General features: G+C 48.1%; 1 protein-coding gene across 1 annotated transcript; it reads right to left on the bottom strand.

The window, feature by feature from the left end:
* Positions 1-16130: 16130 nt before the first annotated feature.
* On the bottom strand, positions 16131-21063 carry LOC119187875 (zinc transporter ZIP1). The gene is made up of 4 exons (XM_037435983.2): positions 20633-21063; positions 20099-20307; positions 17580-17781; positions 16131-17176 (listed from the first exon to the last, which is right to left on the bottom strand). Exons 2-4 carry the CDS (start codon positions 20218-20220, stop codon positions 16514-16516), a joined length of 987 nt encoding a protein of 328 aa, XP_037291880.2. The 5' UTR covers positions 20221-20307; positions 20633-21063; the 3' UTR covers positions 16131-16513.
* Between the last annotated feature and the right edge of the window lie 395 nt (positions 21064-21458).

Genomic DNA, 21458 nt, shown 5'->3' with positions numbered 1-21458 from the left:
TCCTCGTGCCTAATAAAGATCTTCCAAAACCAAAACTTCATACGTGGTGGAAGGTGCTGTTAGATTCCTCGTCATCCTCTCGACCGCTCTACCCCTTAGAGCTACGTTCAGGTCGCCGCTTGGGCCAGGGGTCCGGAAATATGTCACATCAAGATGAGGTCGGTGCTGCAGCCGTTCCCACTCCGCCACCGCGCCTTCTCACGTCATTAACAGCCTCCAGCGTGAGCTCCACGCCTTCGCTAATATGTGCAGGGAAGATGTGAAAGAATGGCTGGACGATTTCGAACATTTCGGCGCTGCTAACCGGTGGGATAACACCTACAAACTCGCTCACGTCTCATTCTACCTCACGGGTGTCGTGAAGACGTGGTTCTTCAACCACTTCATCGACATCCCCGATTGGTCAGCCTTCAAAGACCAGCTTCGCCATGTCTTTGGCACAGCGGCTGTTCGCAGCGGCTGTTTGTTCGGCTTTCGCAAAGAAAGCTCTCGCAGCTCAAAAACAGCACATCGGGGAGTCGTATACATCCTCCATCGAGGATGTTCTTTCACTTTGCCGCTGGGTTGACACATCAATGACAGAGTCAGACAAGGTACGCCAGCTTCTTAAGGGGATCGCACCCATCGCATTAAATGCCCTTGCAATCCAGATTCGGGCTACCGTTGCTGACGTTGCGACAACCTGTCAGCACCTCAAAGAACTAGAGTCTATGCGCCTACAACCGGACAGTGACACGGCCCGTACTACAGCGGATCTAAACCTACGAGACACGATAAGGCCGATTATACACGAAGAATTAGAATCAATGGGATTCACACTACCTTCAGTGTGTCCCATTCAGTCTTCTTCAACATAATTGCGGGATGTCATCAGGGAGGAGCTCACGTCCATGACCCACATAGCCCACCTGCAGCCCACTGTCGCTCGCACTCTCCCATCATGCTTGCATGTCGCCGCCGCACCGTCAGCTCGACGTCGCCGCCACGAACGTACGCGTACTGCAGGAGCCTTGTACCAGGGCCGCCGTTATTCGTCATATGCTAACGGCACTACACTGCAGGAGCCTTGTACCAGGGCCACCGTTATTCGTCACCGTCGCGTCGATCACCATCTCCGCCACCATCAGGTGAACTGCGCAGGAGGCATCGATCAACCCGACGCCGTTCACCGTCACCCTACCGTCTCTCCTCTTCTCCGCTTCAGCTTGCTTCCCTCGCTTCTGAATGTTGTCCGGAAAACTAAACGATGCAGTTTTTGGAGGAGAAACTGCATTCCAACACAGGACTCCGATTCCTCCAGCGCGCCCTTACAATATGATTTCAGTCACAGTTGAGGAAGTGGACGTTGATGCTTTAATGGAAACTGGGGCTGCGTTTTCTATTATTCGTGCTGATTTGTGTGTCCGTTTTCGAAAAGTCACGACACCTTATGATGGACCGACACTGGTTACAGCCCAGGGCACACCGATTCGCCCTTCTGCTCTGTACTTCCCGTGTGCTAATCGACATTCTTCACCATACAGAATTTGCTGTGCTATCCCAGTGCTCCCGCCAACTCATTTTAGGCTGGGACTTTCTTTCCTCTGCTTTCGCGGCTATTTGTTGTGCACAACGTGTCGTCCATCTTACTGACACAGACCACTTGTTCAGCGACGAAATCTACAGGCCACTTCGACTCATCGCTGCTGTAGACATCGAGCTACCACCACACAAACAACAATTAGTCTCAGTTTTGTCCAGCTACATCGACTCTGGTGGCATTTTCGTCACTCCCTCGCCCCGTTGCCTTAATAAAGGCATAGCTCTCGTATCAGGTGTGGCTCCCTTTAACAATGGATCAGCTGTCGTCCTCCCTACTACGAACACCACACCAGATAAAATTTTACTGCCGCGGGGCACTACTGTTGCCTGCATTGCCGATCTGGAGCCTGTGTGCGTCGTGCCTCTTACCCCTGCCTCCTCTAAAGGCCATCCGGGAGATCATGATGCTTCCTCAGCCTTTACAGCAGCCATCAATAAAGACTTGACAGACTCACAGAAGCAGCAGCTGGTTGATTTGTTGGAAAAGCGTGCAAACTCTTTTGACCTTTATTCATCCACCCTGCGCCAGACTACCGCTACGGCACATCGTATTCAGACCGACGAAACAGCCATTGTGCACCGCCATCCATACCGCGTCTCTCTAGCCGAACGAAGAGTCATTGAGGAAAACGTAGACGATATGCTGCAACGGGAGATAATCCGACTCTCACCCAATCCTTGGTCATCTGGTGCGTAAAAAAGGCGGTTCAGTACTATTTTGCGTCAATTACCGAGCACTCAATAAGATCACTAGGAAGGACGTATACCCCATGCCACGCATCGACGACGCCCTCGATTCCTTACAAGGTGATGAATTCTTTACGAGCCTCGACTTGCATTCCGGCTATTGACCAATCTCCCTTCACGAACACAATAAAGAAAAAACTGTTCGCAACTCCGGGCGGCCTATAGGAATTCAATGTTATGCCGTTCGGTCTATGCAATGCACCCGCAACTTTTGAACGCATGATTGACAACATGCTGCGTGGCCTGAAATAGAAGACTTGCCTATGTTACCTCGATGACGCTGTTGTCTTTTCATCGACGTTTCCTCAACATCTGCAATGCTTGGACGAGGTCCTGACTTGTCTTGCGGGTGCTGGTCTTAAAATTAACACCAAGAAGTGCCATTTCGCCAGCAGATCCATCAAGGTCCTCGGTCATGTCGTGAGCAAGGACGGAATTCGTCCAGACCCTGATGAAACTGCTGCAGTGCTTCGCTTCCCTAGCCCTGACAAACCGAAAGATTTGCGAAGTTTCCTTGGTCTCGCATCTTACTTTTGGCGATTCATACAAAACTTTGCCTCCATAGCCACACCACTCTAGAAGCTACTTGCTTCCGGTATGCCCTTTTAGTGGTCTCAGGAATGTGAATCGGCTTCCGACATGTTGAAGAGTGCCCTCACGACCGACCCTGTACTTTCTCATTTTCACGATGACGCACCGACCCTCCTGCACACAGACGCTAGGGGCCGCGGTTTAGGAACCGTGCTCCTGCAACGCGACAACTCTTCGGGAGAGCGAGTCATGCGTACACCAGCTGCGTCCTCTCTGCAGCCGAGAGGAACTACACGATCACCGAGCAGGAGTGCCTCGCCATCATTTGGTAAGTACAGAAATTTAGTCCTTATCTGCATGGCCACCATTTCATCATTGTGACCGACCACCACGCTTTATGTTGGCTTTTGACACTCAAGAACTTATCGGGATGCCTCGGCCGCTGGTTTCTACGCCTACAAGAGTATGATTTTGACATCATATACAAGTGTGGCAGAAAGCATAGTGATGCCGACGCTCTTTCTCGCTGCCCACTACCAACGGCGCCACTCGGCGTTTCCGCAATCACGTTGCACAACACACCCTCGAAGTCCACCAAGTCTACGGCGATTCCCTCTCTCGCCTTTATGGACCAGCTGCCTTCGGACGACCCCCACGATTCTCCTTCTGGACAGCTGGCTGACCCATACTGTCGGGGTATTATAGGCTACCTCACTGGCAGTTCCCGTCCACCTAATGCGAGGCTCCGTCGCCAACTCTTGCAATTTAAGCTGGACAACTCGATGCTGTGCCGCAAAATTTACCATCCTGACAGTCAGCGCTGGGTTCCCGTTCTACCTCGATCGCTTCGGTCCGAAGTCCTCAGAGCGCTTCATGACCATCCGACTGCTGGTCACTTTGGTTACCACAAAACCTGCGATCGCCTTCGAAGTCGGTTTTATTGGCCAGGCATTACCACTAGCGTAGCTCGATACGTCGGGTCCTGCACTATCTGCCAATGTAGAAAACTACCAATATCTGCTTCAGCCGGTACCCTACAGCCTCTTCCGTGCCCAGCCACACCATTCGAAGTTGTAGGCGTTGATCTTTATGGCCCCCTTCTAGTCAGTGCTGCTGAAAACCGGTGGATAGTAACAGCCGTTGACCATTTGACGCGCTATGCCGAGACGGCACTCGTCACTACTGGTTCAGCTGCTGAAATGGCCGATTTCATCCTTCGAGCCATTATACTGCATCATGGTGTTCCACTTGTATTGCTCAGTGACTGTGGAAGGGCCTTCCTTTCACAAATAGTGAACAAATTTCTTCATACCTTCGACACAACTCACATGACTGCCTCTAGTTATCATCTCCAGATTAACGGCCTCACTGAGCGATTCCACTGCACTCTTGCTGACATGATCGCGCCGCCTATACTCAACCAGACTACAAGAACTGGGACGTAGTTCTATCATTCGTCACTTTCGCCTACAATACGACCATTCAGCGGACAACCGGCTACTCACCATTTTACCCAGTTTATGGACGCTCCCCTACTTCTTTCCTGGATGTCTCTTTCTTTACCTGCCATGCGAATTCATCTCTATCCTTTTCAGAGGAATAAATTTTACGACTCGCACAGTGTTGCCAACGTGCTCGTATAAATACTGAAGCCCGACAGCAAGAGAGAAAGCTAGTTTATGATGAATCGCATTGTGCTGTATCCTTTCAACCTAGAGACGAAGTGCTCCTCTTGACACCTATTCGCACACCTGGTTTGTGCGACAAATGTTAGTCACGGTTTATCGGGCCATGCACAGGTCTTGAAGAGACTTCACTAGTGCATTACCACGTGACCCCACTTGTAGCCCCAGCAGATCGCCGTTATCGAACTACTGAGGTCGTCTATGTCTCCCGTATGAAACCCTTCATGCAACGTTCTTTGTCCCCTTGACCTGCCGCGGCCAGGCTGGCCACATTCACGTGGGGGGAATTAGTGTGGGCATTTAGTATATCCATTCTCTTCATCTGTACATTATCATCATTATCATGTGTTGCTCATGCATCCTCATCGTTGTCGCGTAGCATCATCATCTTGGTTCGCTCATTGTAGCTGTCGGCTGCCGGTTCCTCGAGCCTAATAAAGGTCTTCCAAACCAAGACTTCATAATATGAACACACTCGGTTGATTTTTGTCATCGCCATCATGTCCCGGATGTGTGTGTTCGTGTGTGTGAGCATGCATGTGTGTAAAGGCACAGAGAAAAATTAATCAGGAGAAAAAAAATTCCAGAGCATCCTCTGGGGATTCTAACTAGTGACACCTTGCTCTACAGTGCGCTGCATTAACAAAATACTGTCCATCTCATTAACGGCGAGCTAAGTATATACACCATTATCACTGGCTTACTATCAATGGACTTGAACAAAGCTTGTTCTTTGTTCGGACAAGCCATACATGCTTTCTCTAAACATTGACGTGTCAATAGCTTGATCAACAGAGGGGTGGGCCCACTGAAGCACATACAGTTGGATGAAAAGGACATTACAAAATGTCTCTGGCTCCACTTTCACTCTGAAGCAGCAGAAAAAATTGCTCGAATCAAGTGCAAGACTATTCTGTAAGTCGATGGTCCTGTTGTGCCTATGAATTGAGATCCCGTCAAAGTGCACTCAGCCACTTTCACTTAAGATAGACAGACTTGACTTGCTGCCCTGGATGAGTTGTGGTGACGCAAGTGCCGTAAAACATTGCCTGACTTCGTTGTCACAACAGTGTACATCTTACCAGAAACCTTGCTGCACAACTTCCGTGCGGTGTGCCTACAGGACGTGCTGGTGACAGTCATTGGAGACTTCAACATTAATTGACTTCGATGCAAGAACCAGTGGCTTGTCACGTTTCTCGATGCCAAACAAGTACTTCGCCTCTTGTCGTACATCATGCAGTCAGCTGTTCACAACACCATCTGTTCATGTACTGTGGTTATTGCGTTATTGTCAATTCAAGCCCAGTCGACCATGTCCACCACATTTCGTATGGTTCCTGAATCTCCCTCGCCTTATTTCGTATAACAGACCAATGTGTTGCTATCACATCCATTGCTTCGACCTTGTGCCGAAACTGCGACTTTTTTGCTTTGAAGACATGCACTATATTGGATGTGCTACATCTGTGAATCTGCTTACGTCTGTATAAGTAGTGTCCTCATGCCATTAAACTAAAATCACCTTTATGTTGGAGGTAGAATTGACTACTAAGAGAGTTTTTAGGACATAGGCATAGCCAGAGAAAGGATTTGGGCGGAGGTGGGTGCTTAACTTTTGTTTTTGCAAATTTTGAGTTTTTTATGTGCATATATTTGCACACATACAAACACACAAGCACATGCATATGGAGAGGCAAGTATATACCTCGGCAAAGAAGGTAGGGATATACATGTTTTTATATTCTCAACGTTTTCCAATGTCTCATTATGGAAGTGGTGACATAACCATACATGCCACATGTTACATTTTGTGTCTTGAAGATTTAGAGGTACTGAAGTTTTTAACTGTACATTAAACCAAGTGTCCAAGAATTTGCTGTGTAGTATCAACTCTGTGCATGATCACAGACCGTACAGAGGCAAGAAAATTTCTAGATGCTGTAGTATTGAAGCGCAGGAAATTAAGTGCTTCATTTTATTCATACTGTTGTTGCTGTTCACTTTTATGCATGCACTAGTATTGGGAAGTTCCTCAGACAGTTCTTCAGACCTTGGGGCCAGCTAATCTATATACAGTTACACGCCTTTACAAGAGGCATGCTCCGAGAGCTATCCTTGTTTTTTATATGAGATTTTAGTTATTAGTGGGGGTGTTTTCTTATCAACCCGTATTTTACTCTAAGCACACTAGTGTCTCTTTACTCATTTGTCTTTAATATAAATGTGTCTTAAGAACCCCAGGTGGTCAAAATTTCCGGAGCCCTCCACTACGGCGTCTCTCATAATCATATAGTGGTTTTGGGACGTTAAACCCCACAAATCAATCAATCAATATAAATTTGTCTTATAAAATGGTTTGACTGTGTAATGTAGGCCTAGCTTATGTATTATGTACCATCCTCGCGGGCAGAAGCGCTACGTATAAGTTTACCTCTTGTGGTGTTGGTAATACTCGTGTTACTGTTGGCATGGTTACGCAACTGTAAGCAACCATTTATATAAAACGTATGCGGCTATTCAACGTCCTTGTGTACAACATTTGTACATACCTTTCGCGTCATTGCATGTTTCGCTCAATCACAAAAATTACACCCATTTCCACTTAGTTTCCCTCCGCATGCTTTGCATAACGTAGATTCCCATGGCACGTGGGGTCTGCCGAATTATCTTTTTTTTAATCATGCTTCATGCAATGCCAACTGATCTAATCTCTCAAAAACAACTGTTAACACGTAATGAATGAGCCTAATATCATTGGCGCACCGTGTTTCTCGTAACACACAGCCAACTCTTTGTTGCATAGCTTATGTCCCTTTCTTATGTGCATCATGTCATGGTGTGTGAATACTGGACCAGAAAAACAAGTAGAGGCCGGCAGGGTTCCTTCTTAAATTTGTAGATTCCTTCTGACACGGAGCAGAGACCCGTCTCGTTGGGCCATCGCTGAATGATAAATGCAGAAATGCCACATATAAAATGTGAAGGAATTGCAAAAAAAGAAGTATCTGTGTATTGATGACTAGAAATATATCCACTTCAAGTGAAAATTGAGATGCACTGCTTAATAATGGGTCATATTCACTCACCATGATTCCAAAACACTGAATTTGTATCCCAAGAAGGAAAATTAAGTAAAGTAATGTTTTCCGAGTTTCTGTAAATAAGTATAATTAGCTTGAAATTAAATATTTCATTATTCTGCAGTAAGTCATACTTCAAATCTGACATGGAAAGAATAAAATCATAGGCTAAAAATGTGTGTGCCATTGGTTTTCGGCTGCATTCACTTTGAGAAAACTGTTATACCTTTCGCGTTGGTTGTGAAACGCGGCACGTCAAACGACCTGTCAAACATCGCAGTGCCTTGGACAAAGTGGTCGGCTAGTCATACGCAGCACACTCAATAAGTCGACATATTGACCATGCAGAAGGTTGAATTCATCCAATGAGCAATGTATTTTGTCCTCTTTTGTCCCCAAGTTGACACAACCAGCGTAAAAAACTTGTAAAAATGAACATAGTCACCACCGCTGAAGGGGATATAAAGCACATGCCCATCTGTTATGTAGCTAATGTTGAGCTGAAGTGAAGGTTAGCAATGGCAGGAGTCGTTGAACCTAAGTTTATGCTCTGGCAGAAAAGTTTTAAGAGGCTGTCACACACGCAGTGTACCACTTCTCGTCTATGTGTACACATCTAAACTCTAGCAACTTGTGGCTTGAATCAAGACGAGAAATGTAAAGTGCCAAGTGGCTTACGACGACTGATGAAATACAGTGATGCACACACTGTTGTATGTAAATGCACCCCTCTGCACTGCATTTCTTTCCCCAATATGATTTACTACACTACATGAATGTACTGTGGTGAAGTTTACTAATGACAATTGGACATTGTGAGGAGTTTAGTTGGAACACTGCACAGTCATTTTAGGACATGTACACTGCCCATTCTCCTTTATGGCCATCACATTCAAACTGTTTTCAGGATGCCTGGTTTGACAGTATCGGTCAAAATTAGAGCTATTTCTAGCTGCACAACCAGGATTCTTTATTGTTGTGCGTGTGTGATGATGGGGGGGGGGGGGGGGAGGCATGAGCCCAGTGTACCAGGTCGGTGCATAGCATGCTGCACAGTCACAGGGAAAGCTAGAAGAGCAGCCTTTATAGAGCTTTAAAAAAAAAACTCCTGGGGCAACTGCTATGAGTATACTTGCATTTTTTGTGAAGCAGAAAAGCAGCTACTATGCCATCATTCGTTATTCTGAAGAAAAGCAAGGTACCTGCTTCACATTACTGTTTTATCGGCATCATTTCCCAAGATGTGGGAACTAATGATTTATTGATTGATATGTGGGGTTTAACGTCCCAAAACCACCATATGATTATGAGAGACGCCGTAGTGGAGGGCTCCGGAAATTTCGACCACCTGGGGTTCGTTCACGTGCACCCAAATCTGAGCACACAGGCCTACAACGTTTCCGCCTCCATCGGAAATGAAGTCGCCGCAGCCGGGATTCGAACCTGCGACCTGCGGGTCAGCAGCCGAGTACCTTAGTCACTAGACCACCACGGCGGGGCAAGATGTGGGAACTAGCTACTGTAAAACTGGGAAAATTGCACCCAAGGGGATGCGGCATTCAATACGCTGATCATTGGCAGAGCATGACAGTTTGATATATGCGTCTTATAGCGCTATAGCCTCTTTGTACGATGTAGTGAAGTATGTTATAACTGCTCACTCTCCTGGCCAGATGAGTAAAGAAATGCATGAGCAATATAAAAAGAAAAAGAAAACAGCAGTTTACTCACTTATACAACAATGCCCATAAATTGTAAGAGGCACATACCATATTCAACATTATAAACAATTTCATGCTTGAAGCAATTTGAAAGCATGATTGACTAAAAAAGCAACTCTGAGGTAATTCAACAATGAGCTGCAGATGCCATCAAAGTTCACACATTGCAACTGTGCTGGTGAGATTCGCTTGTTATGTTGGCAATTGCAAGGGCAACACTCAAAAGTTGCAAAGAACTCACAATTGTCCTGAATAAGCACTGCCATAAGCACCTGTGCCTGTGGAACAACTTAAGCCTCTTCCAAGTTTTAACATAGACTTGTCCTGCTTAGTGATAGGTAAGGCAATGATAAAACGTGAGGCAAACCCAGAAACTATGTCATCATGTGCACTTTTAAATTTGTTCAGGCAATCTAACTGCATGTGCGATAGGACTAAACCACGTTTAAAGTTAAGGTACTAGATTTCGTCAGTTCCTCTATTAAAACAGTTGCATGAAGTGGCAGTTGATTTTGTTCTGTTTTATCTACACAAACCAGCTAATCTTGCATGTTCCACATATGGAATGTTAATTAAATTGGAAAAGCACAGCTGCGTGAAAGCTGTTGAGGCAACCTACACCATGACTACTGTACAAAGTTCCTTCCTACATACAGAATGCAAGAAAAATTCCTTCAGGTTGTGACGTTCTGTGGCTGACTAGTTGCACCAGCTGACACCCTGCAGCATTACAGGCAAGCCGAAAAAGCAGTGGGAGCTCTTGTCACACAAACAAGTGAATTCCACATGGTTGCAGCACCATGTTCAATCACTAGTACATCAAAAGGTGCAGGGAAGAAATCCATCATGAGCATAAACCAACAACTAGCTTCAGCAGTCCTGTTTTGGATTCATTCAGGCATTATGTGTGGCCATAACAGAATTAAAAAAAAAAAAAAGCAGTTTATGAACGTCATTACACATTTCTCACATTGTAAAAAAAAACACTGGGCACTGGGGGGTGATAATATCTAATAGCACTTTATCGGTATTATATATCACAGCAGAGAGAACATACAATAAATCCTTGCATACCCATATTTACAAAGTTTGCTTAAAACTTCATGTTTGCTTTCAGTAATTTGGCTGGAAAGATGGGGGCATCCTTTTTTTTTGCAATTAAGCTTGTGCACAGCCTCGCAGCTAGAAGTTGTACAGGATAACAGAACGTAAACATCAACACAGTAATGTAACACAGCTGCGCTTGTACGTCATGTATGCCAGAACTGGGCTATACATACAAATGCGCTCCATCAACCCTCAATTCAAATGGTACTGGTGTGGATTGAAAGCAGAGGTATAATCTAACAATTAGTAGAACTTCTACAAGACTTTGATATATGAAGATATTATGCACAATATCTGGTTAAAAATTGAGAGAAGATAGAGAAGGAAAATCAACACTTTTTTTGTCCGAAATGGCCATTTCTCACAAATTAAGCTATATTTAAAGCTACCGGCACATAAAGCCTAGGTAGGCAAAAACTGTAAAAAAGTATTGTGCTATGGTGACTATAACAGACATCCAGGGTGGCAATAAATGCTTTTTGCTGATTATATATATTCATATTATTAACACGTACGTGCATGGCATCTGAATATTCAAATGAAGATATTGCTACCTGTAGGCTGCCACAAACCATAGTGCGAATGCGCGTGTGCGCCCGACGAAGAAGATGAGGCTCGCTGGCTGCTCGAGCTCGGAGCCAGACTGGCCAGTGCTGCAACCGCTCTTGCAAATATATTTTTCGAATATATTCGCAATACTTTGTCTCGTTACTCACGTAACATATTTGGTGGAGGTGGAACGATCCCCGTCCTCACCACGCAGCTCCGCAGTGGCCGCACCCTCCAGCTTCCCGCCATGGCTTCCAGTGACAACGCGTCCGCTTCATCATCTGCGGCTTCTCCGACAACCTTTGTCGCCGTCCAAACACCACGTGATCCCGGGACATTTTCTGCGCAACCTGGCCTCGACGTCGACAAATGGCTTCGCCTTTATGAACGGGTCAGTCAAACTCACCGTTGGGACCCTACCATGATGCTCGCTAATGTTCTCTTCTACTTGGACGGAACCCCGCGTGTCTGGTACGAGACAAATGAGTCCGAACTCACCAGCTGGGACACGTTCAAGGAGAAGCTACGTGACATCTTTGGGGACCCGACCGGTCGCCACGCAGCTGCACGACAGGAGCTGGCTACCCGTGTCCAGTCGCCAACTGAATCGTATGTGTCATACATCCAAGAAGTTCTCGCTCTTTGCCGAAAAGTGGACGAGGCGATGTCTGAGGCTGAAAAGGTTGGACACGTTTTGAAGGGGATCGCGGACGACGCCTTCAATTTGCTGGTGTACACTAACGTCTCGACCATCCACCGTGTAATTCAGGAATGCCGCCGTTTCGAAACAGCAAAAAGCCGTCGGGTGCGCCCTCCTTTTTCTCGGTTGCCAAACACGGCGGCTACGTCCACCTGCTCCGATTCTACCGTCACACCGCCCTTTGAGCAGAGTGTAACGCGTATCGTTCGACGGGAACTTGAAGCAGCAAGTCCAGCGCCGCTTCAGCCCACTTCTTTCGAACATACGATACCGACAACCCCCGCGATCTCCGTTATTCAGGCGGTCGTACGACAAGAATTCGCCAACCGCGGGTTCCCTGATGCTTGCCCCATCTCTTGCCCCTCCTCCAGACCAATTCCCATTAATGCACCTCGACGTGACCCATTTGTTGCTCCACGATCTCGCAACCCGGCGGAATGGCGAACTCCTGACGACAAACCGATCTGCTTCCGGTGCCACCGCGTAGGACATGTCTCCCGCTACTGCCGTGCCTCCTGGACGCCGCCACATAGGAGCCAGTTTTTCGCACCTTATAGCCCATATGAAGATCTTCGCCGGTATTCGTCCAGCCGTACCGCCCCTGCTTTCGACACGTCTAATAGCCGCCTTCCTGCTCGTTCTCCGTCCCCTCAACGCCGTCGTTCCCCGTCGCCCCAGCCACGCCGCCATCACTCGCCGCCTAACTTTTCATCGTACCCGACGGAAAACTAGACAGTGCAGCCCCTGGAGGTAGTGCTGCATCATCCCTGTCTGAACCAAACCCTCCATTGACGCTTCATACGAACAAAAATCTTGTCGATGTACACGTGGACGGTATTTCTCTGTCGGCACTAGTCGATACTGGCGCTCATGTGTCCATAATCAGCGTTCATCTTTGTCGCCGCTTAAGAAAAGTACTCACGCCCCCTGCTACCGAAGCTGTACGTGTGGCCGATGGCGGCACTGTTCCTGTCATTGGCATGTGTACGGCTCGCATACGCATCGCCGACCGTTACATCCCTGTTCTATTCACGGTGCTCCAGAACTGTCCTCATGACCTCATCTTAGGGATGGACTTCCTGTCGACCCATTCTGCTCTGATCGACTGTTCCGCTGGTACTCTTTGCTTAGACCTTCCTCTTCAGCCGGATATTCACCCTGAACCTCAACACGGCCTTTCTGCCACAGACTTCCTCCGCTTACCGCCTAAAGCCCTCACATTCACCGAATTCGCCACGACCTCACCCGTATTGGATGGGAACTACATCGTCACGCCGATTCCTGATGTCCTACTGGCACGTGACGTCACCGTCCCTCACTGCATCGTAACTGTAGCCTCCAACCGGACCCGTCTACCCGTCATAAATTTCGGCTTCACAAAGCAAGTCCTCCCTGAAGGCATCCTAATTGCCACGTTGCGGTCCTTAGCCGATGATCACGTCACCACTTTCGCAGCCGACGCATGCCCCAATTTTCCTTGTCGCCCACTCGATGCCACATGCCTCGACATGTCAATACGTCCCATGATCGACCCTGACCTTCCCCCAGCGCAATCAGCCGCTCTCGCACGCCTTCTAGCTTCCTACCGTGACATCTTCGACCTTGACGACCGCCCACTCGGCCAAACTTCTCTTGTAAAGCACCGCATCAACACCGGTGATGCTGCTCCCATTCACCGTCGACCGTATCGCGTGTCCGCGTCGGAGCGCCAGATTATTCAAGCTGAAGTGAATAAGATGTTAACTAAAGGCATTATTGAGCCCTCATCAAGCCCATGGGCGTCACCCGTCGTCCTGGTTAAAAAGAAGGACAACACATGGCGTTTTTGCATCGATTACCGGCATCTAAATCGAATCACCAAAAAGGACGTGTATCCTTTACCACGTATTGATGACGCCCTCGATTGTCTCCACGGCGCACGCTACTTTTCATCCATCGACCTTCGTTCTGGTTATTGGCAGATTGCCGTAGACGAGAAAGACCAAGAAAAGACCGCCTTCATCACTCCAGATGGCCTATACCAATTCAAGGTTATGCCCTTCGGCCTATGCAATGCCCCCGCCACGTTCGAACGTATGATGGACTCTCTGCTACACGGGTTCAAATGGTCAACATGCCTGTGTTACCTAGACGACGTCCTCGTATTTGCACCTACGTTTGAGACCCACCTTGAGCGTCTGTCGGCCATTCTCGACGTCTTCCGCAAAGCTGGCCTCCAGTTGAACTCCTCGAAGTGTCACTTCGGCCGCCGACAGATTACCGTGCTGGGCCACCTTGTCGATGCTTCTGGTGTGAGACCGGACCCTGAGAAAATTCGTGCCGTCACGAATTTCCCAGTACCCCAATCCGCCAAAGATGTCCGGAGCTTTGTGGGACTTTGCTCCTACTTTAGGCGGTTCGTGAAAGATTTTGCGGCAATCGCCCAACCACTTACCGATCTTTTGAAGAAAGGCGTTCCATTTTCGTGGGGGTCCACTCAAGCTGCCGCCTTCTCTCACCTCATAACACTTTTGACGACGCCCCCTATCCTCGCCCACTTTGACCCATCTGCCCGAACTGAGGTCCGAACTGATGCCAGTGGTCACGGTATCGGAGCCGTTCTCGCCCAATGCCAACAGGGACACGACCGCGTTATCGCGTATGCTAGCCGCCTCCTTACACCTGCAGAGCGTAACTATTCGATCACAGAGCGAGAATGCCTTGCTCTTGTCTGGGCGGTCTCAAAATTCCGTCCATATTTATATGGCACTCACTTTTCCGTCGTCACCGACCACCACGCGCTCTGCTGGCTTTCATCCTTAAGAGATCCTACAGGTCGACTTGGTCGCTGGGCTCTGCGACTGCAAGAATACACCTTTTCTGTGATATACAAGTCTGGACGCCTGCACCAGGACGCCGATTGCCTTTCTCGCTATCCAGTTGACCCATCGGCCACCATACCTGACAACGACGCCTGCGTGTGCTCCGTTTCTCAACTGAACCACATAGCCGACGAGCAACGCCGTGATGCAGCCCTACGAGCTATCATTGAGCGCCTCGACTCCTCCCCATCGAACCGATCCTATCGCTCGTTCGTACTCCAGAATGGCACATTATACCGGCATAACTTCCATCCAGACGGCCCATCTCTGCTGCTTGCCATACCCAAACACCTCCGCTTGGCTGTACTCCACGAACTTCATGACGTTCCTACTGCCGGTCACCTGGGTGTGTCCCGCACATACGACCGGATTCGCCGTCGCTTCTATTGGCCAGGTCTGGCACGGTCCGTCAGAAGATACGTCGCGGCGTGTGAGGAATGTCAGCGCCGCAAAACACCATCGACGCTTCCGGCTGGGCGCCTTCAACCACTCGATATTTCTACTGAACCTTTCTTTCGCATCGGCTTGGACTTACTCGGCCCTTTTCCTCTGTCTTCTGCTGGCAACAGGTGGATAGCTGTGGCCACAGACTACGCCACACGCTACGCAATCACACGCGCCCTTCCAACAAGTTGCGCCACTGACGTCGCCGATTTTCTTCTACACGACGTGATCTTGCAACATGGTGCTCCACGCCAGCTGCTCACGGACCGAGGCCGCACATTTCTATCGAAAGTCATAGCGGACATTCTACGCTCTTGTGCAACACGCCACAAGCTCACTACGTCGTACCATCCGCAAACAAATGGCCTCACAGAACGCCTGAACCGAACCCTAACTGACATGCTTGCAAAGTACGTTTCCTCAGATCACTCTGACTGGGACATCGCTTTACCATACGTGACATTTGCCTACAATTCTTCGCGCCACGACACGGCTGGTTACTCCCCTTTTTTCTTGCTGTTCGGCCGCGAACCCACATTACCCCTCGATACGACGATTCCGTTACCAGCAGCTCCAACTTCACAATATGCTCTGGACGCCATCAGCCGGGCCGCCCACGCACGCGAAACCGCTCGTGCTCGCCTTCTGACCTCCCAAGCAAACCAACGGCGTCGGTACGACCAACGACACCGCGATGTGCACTTTTCGCCCGGTTCGTTGGTTCTGCTGTGGTCTCCGACCAGGCACGTTGGCCTGTCTGACAAGCTGCTCTCTCGGTACACAGGGCCCTACAGAGTGCTTCGTGAGGTGACTCCCGTCACTTATGAAATCACTCCTGCTGCCTCGCCGTCTTCATCCACCCCTAGGGCCAGCGACATCGTACACGTCGCACGCCTGAAGCAGTACCACTCGCCCAATGATCTTGACATCTAGATGCGCCGAGACGGCGCCTTTGCCGACGGGGGTTATATGCTACCTGTAGGCTGCCACAAACCATAGTGCGAATGCGCGTGTGCGCCCGACGAAGAAGATGAGGCTCGCTGGCTGCTCGAGCTCGGAGCCAGACTGGCCAGTGCTGCAACCGCTCTTGCAAATATATTTTTCGAATATATTCGCAATACTTTGTCTCGTTACTCACGTAACAATATGAATTCATAGGCAATCGTATTGCTGAACTTGGAATAGAGCTGCACACTGAAGAGTACAGAATTCGTTTCTGCTCCACTTACTTCACTGTGTTTATGTTGCATATATATTAGCTGACATCAGTTCAAATATTTTGTTTATAGTATAACTCACTCATTTAGCAATAGGTCAGGGCCATTCACAATGAATAGTACCAGCAACAGAAACAGCACTTTTAAATGCACTGCGTAGGTTTGGTCTAAACAACACAACAGAATAAATCACTGCTGCTTACAATGAGCCGAGCAACAAGAGGCACAGCCTTAGCAAGCACAAGCATTACTGGCAATAGGTAAGCAAAATATATGAAGACATGTTATCAGTGAGGAAGAGACAAGAGCAACATGGTGATGGCACCAACACCCAAGACCATGCACAGCACTTTTGGTAGCCTGTTATGCGTGTGGCTCATTTCGTGAGGCAGCACCTCAAAGAAGGTCACATAAAGGAATGTCCCACACGCCAAGCCTTGAAGTATGCCATTCAACAGGGCCGCTTCCCCAGTATTACCTTGAATGAGCAGTGTGGCTAACACCATGCCAAGGGGGGCCATGAGTGAAAAGGCAAGTGCACTCGCAACAATGCTGCAGTGTCCGAGCCGGCTGTGCGCCAAGTTCAGTCCTAGGGTGATGGCCAAGATGCTCTTGTGTATGGATACGGCAGCCAGGATCTGGAGCAGCAGCTGCACACTTGGCTGAAGGCCAATGGCAATGCCTTCGAAAATCGAGTGCATTGAGAGGGATATCACCAGCACTATGGACCGGAGGCTGGAGTGGGAGTTGGGGTCTCCATGGATAGATTCCATAGTACGCTCCTCTGCCTCTGCGTCTTCCACGTCATCAGCCACACCGCGCACAAGTCCGTCGCCATGCGAGTCCGACTGCTGGAGGCTGCCATAGTTCACCACAGATGTGTCCCGGCCAAACGGAGATAGGGCAGAGTAAGTGAGCCTTGCATGAACCTCCTTCCAAAAGAGTGTCACCTACGAGAAACAGTTGGATCACTTGCGAGACGTATGAAGTGCATGTGTCATCGCATACATTTTTTCAACATGTTTGCCATGTTAAGGTTAAATTGCAGACTACTTTGCTTAGCTGTAGTTGCAGCCACAAACATGAGTTTTTCCTTTAGTATGTGTTCACCGAACTTCTTGCACCTAGGCTAGGCCAATACCTGTGTCCTCATTCACTTGCTTGGCCTTCTGGCAAGTTTGCAGTCATTGACCCCTTTTTGGCTAGAGTTGAATTCTACAAATGACTAAATAAACAAAACATTACTTGTATAAACAGGAAACAAACTGAACTCTATTCAAGCATTTTACATTTCTGCTTTCATTACAACAGCATTGTTTTAAAGAAATAATGAAACAAGGCTCAGCCACTCACCTGCTCAATTACAAGGACAAGCAGCAGGCCTCCGATGCAGAGGAACTCAACAAACGGAAAGTCGGGTGCATTTTCCCAATAGTCTGCAATGCCTTTACTAAACTGGCTGCGTGCCTCAGGAAGCAGGTGAAGTAGGCATGTAGCAAGGAAAACGCCACCGCCAAAGCAGCTTGTGAGCGAGACAACTGTCTGATAGGTGTGTCTGAAAGTAGAGGGATAGATGGGTTATTTAGCTGTATGTACTACTGACACTGCAACTAACTAACAGATCAAATGCCTATGAACATGCTTGAGAGAAGAACAGGACAAGGGAAAATGGCAGGTGTTCTCTTTGCCCAAAAGGGTACTGATGTCATTTTTCTGCGTCAAATGACAGGCCAAGCCTTGAAGAGCCTAGAAAATGCACTGAACACCGTGAGCGCACCCTACAAATGTAATTACAGTACATTTCTAAAAACTAGTTACCGTTCCTACTGCACCCCGATGCCACAACCACGGTATGAGCTTCTCATCATGTGCTCGCACATGTTTTGTGCTCGTCATGTGCTCGCACACATTTTCACAGCAGCTTCTCGCCGTGGATTGGTTGGCGACGCAGAAGCAATGGAAGTTTTGGTACCAGATGCCATCAAAACTAGCCCGACGTCAAGCTAGTGCCAATGTTGGTAAGTGTGCCACAGGAAAAATTGACTTTCACATGCAAATAAAATATCTGTGCATTTCAAGCGTTGAAAGTTATGCGATATGGGAACATCTTCAAGATAAACTGCTCAGCAAGATGCGTCAGCGCTCCCTCTATCAGTTTATTGGACAAGGAATTCGATTATCTGCAGTCCTCGTGCTATAGTAAGAGTTGATTGTGAGTGTGAAATTTTAACTGGTATTATTTTGGCTATGCATTTTTTTGTGTTTTTTTTTTCTTGTTATAAGTGACAAGATCTTTACTGTGGCTATATCTGTGTAACACGGTTCTTCAATAAACCAGTTGCGAATCTGCCCTTGTTTTTGTCATTTCTTTTTGTGTGTCCCATCCTGCTGCGCAGTTTATTCTTAAAATATCTTAGCACTTACTGAGCTTCACACTTGCTCAGCGCCATCTCCACATGCAGGAGATTGGTACGGCAGAGCAAACTTACCTTTGAAAAGTGGTGTCGGCACCACTTTCAATGTGCCCGTCAACAGAATTAACACTCTGTTTATGCATACAGAGAATGTGGCACAAGTCAGACGTGTGTTATCAGGTCAGGGGGGACATAATGAATGACAATTGTCGTTTATTGTTAATGTGCCTATACTGATGTACATTCAAATGAATCGAAGTGGGTGAAAAACCTGGACGAAAAAGCGAAATCTGATCCCACAACTTTTACATTTAGCTTTTGGTACACGAAGCGCCGTAGGTCTGTTTCAGGCTGCGGCGGTCACATTTCAATGGAGGCGAAACGCTAGAGGTCCATACACTGTGTGGCATCAGTAAACCTTAAAGAACACCAGATGGTCAAAATTTTTGGAGCCCTCTACTACGGTGTCCCCCATAATCGTATCAAGGCTTTGTCACATCGAACCCAGATATTACAAGCCAAGTGAAACAATATGCACTATGTAATAGTTCTTGCTTGGGATAACGTTTCCTGAAATTAACTAGGGGGAACTCTGGCCCTGCGATCATTCAGCGACCATGGGAATGATGGGTAGTATACGGATTTGCCTAGTCTTCGTACTTTTGGGCGGCGAATCCCAATTGTGGCTACGTTTATTGCTGTGTTTCGGTTTTGTTTCGAAGGAAATGAACAAACCCTTAACTTCGTGACCCAATTTGAAATGGTAAGCATGAAAGAATACGGTGCTGAAGCACAACCACTGGACATTTGCCGATTTTTGTTTCGTGAAAAATCAGCTTCAAGACGCACGAACCCACACGGAGCCAGAAGTACGGAGATTCGACAAATCCGTGTACTACCCATCATTCCTACGCTTGCTGAAGCACCGTGCATTGCGGCTTCCATAGACACTAGCGCCAGCGTTCTGTCTAGTATATATTTATAAAACTCTATGCTGCATGGCATGAGAACGAAACTGCTGGCCGCCACAACTTGATACATCGGAAACAGGCTCTTCAAGAACACATCTTTAAAGAGCTGATCTGTTCAGCCATGGCAGATGGAATGAAGCCTATTAGTACATGTCAATTTAACTTCATTTTTCATCGAATGAAGTGCAGTGTGATCGAACTCGCAAAGATGGTCCAGGCAGTGTTGAATGTACGTCTGAAAACTGAAAGAGCAAAGGCGGTATGACTAATCCAAAAATGTACATATCTTTACAAAGATGAACTTTGTTTCGTACCAGTGCTTGCGGGGAAACTTGGGTAAAAGCCGAAAAAATTAACCACTCTCTACGCGTGCTGACGCCCGTACGACGCAGTTCGGACGGTCTCTGTACACAGTAGCCGCACTAGACACACGATCGCACCGGTTGAGCAAGAGCAGGCGCATTGCGCGACCCGTCTTGTGACTCACCTCCGTCTTGGGTCTCGTACTTGACGAATTCTGTCCGAGAGACTGAGTGGCAGAAACACCAGAGTCGCCGTGAAGACGAAAAACACGGCGACCATGAGATACTTGAGAGGGCGGAGCTCCATGTTAGCAGGGAAAGAGCTAACTGGCGGGAGCGAACACCACGGCTTGCGTGGGGCGTCAATTTCAGTCGGGAGGAGAGATGCAGCCACCTGCGATGAAAGGCAGACGTCTCGCGCAACGCCCTACGCACATGACTCGACAATTCATTTGTGCACACGTTACGCCAAAGTAATACGGCGAGAGAACAACGCATATTGTGTCACAGAAGTGCGCGACCTGTATAAGTTTCATTCAGAGAATCGTGTGCAGTAACGTTGGTCCTGTGCAAAACGGCACTACGGCTACGTTGGGTGGGCGCAAAGACGGTAAACAAAAACCCTGCGTAAGCAGCAGAGTCGAATCGCGCACTCAGTGCACAAACGTACGCGCGGCACGCAAGATGTGCAGGCATAAAGGAAGAAAACACTGACTCACTCGGTGCAGTACAGCTGTTGGCAACGGACTTTCGCATGATGCGACGGTGGTCAGCTCTCTGACAATTGCCACGCCGCCTGAGCAGGAGCAACGCACGCCGCTTGTTGTTAGCTCTGTGTAGCACCGGAGCCTGGAAATTGAGTTAAGGTCGCGCACCAGAAGCGCATTCGCCCGCTGCCAGTCACAGTTACGAACTAAAAATTACGAAGCACGTCGTCTGATGGCATCGTGAGATGCGTTAACAGCGTTGCAGGATTGTATTCGCCGAACCGGTTCATTTCATCACTGCTGGTTGGTTAGCGGCAGAAACAAATAATTTCGTAAACATATGCCCAATGGCTAGAGCGCAAGGAACGGGAGTTAACGCGCAGTGCCTCGAGTCTCTCATTCAAGCGTACATGCATGCATTCACGTGATTGTTCTCTGACGACACCGGAAGCATGAAAAGTCACGCCAATAGTAGCGATAAAAGTACGTTTCGTGGTGGCTACCCTGGGCCTTTGAAATACCCAGAAATAAATGGATAAATGAATATGATTTTACCCTTTAGATTGGGCAGTGGCTAGCGCCACCAAGCCGTAATACTTTTGAACCAAAAACTAGATGTTTTTTTTCTTAAATAGTGTACTTTGCAGCGAAGGGTTCAATTTTTACTCTTTTTTTTCCGCAAGTGGAACGAGCGTAACAGACGAAACTTGGTCGCACCACGACCTACTGTACTCCTGACCTGCCCAGCTGGCGGCGGTCTACGGAGCTGCCTGCGACGGCTCGAACTTCGCCACCTAGGGGGCGCTCGAGTTACCCCAGCTGAGCGCTGGTGGATGCA

Source organism: Rhipicephalus microplus, chromosome 1 (genome assembly GCF_043290135.1).
Source record: "Rhipicephalus microplus isolate Deutch F79 chromosome 1, USDA_Rmic, whole genome shotgun sequence".
NCBI classification, from domain to species: domain Eukaryota; kingdom Metazoa; phylum Arthropoda; class Arachnida; order Ixodida; family Ixodidae; genus Rhipicephalus; species Rhipicephalus microplus.
This window is presented reverse-complemented; position numbering and strand designations above follow the sequence as displayed.

Coding starts and splice junctions, on each gene's coding strand:
- LOC119187875 (XM_037435983.2), bottom strand. CDS start 20,220: ATGGAGCTCCGCCCTCTCAAGTATCTCATGGTCGCCGTGTTTTTCGTC. Junction 17,782..20,098: donor GTACGAGACCCAAGACGGAG/GTGAGTCACAAG, acceptor CTCTACTTTCAG/ACACACCTATCAGACAGTTG. Junction 17,177..17,579: donor TTGTCCTTGTAATTGAGCAG/GTGAGTGGCTGA, acceptor TGTTTCTCGTAG/GTGACACTCTTTTGGAAGGA.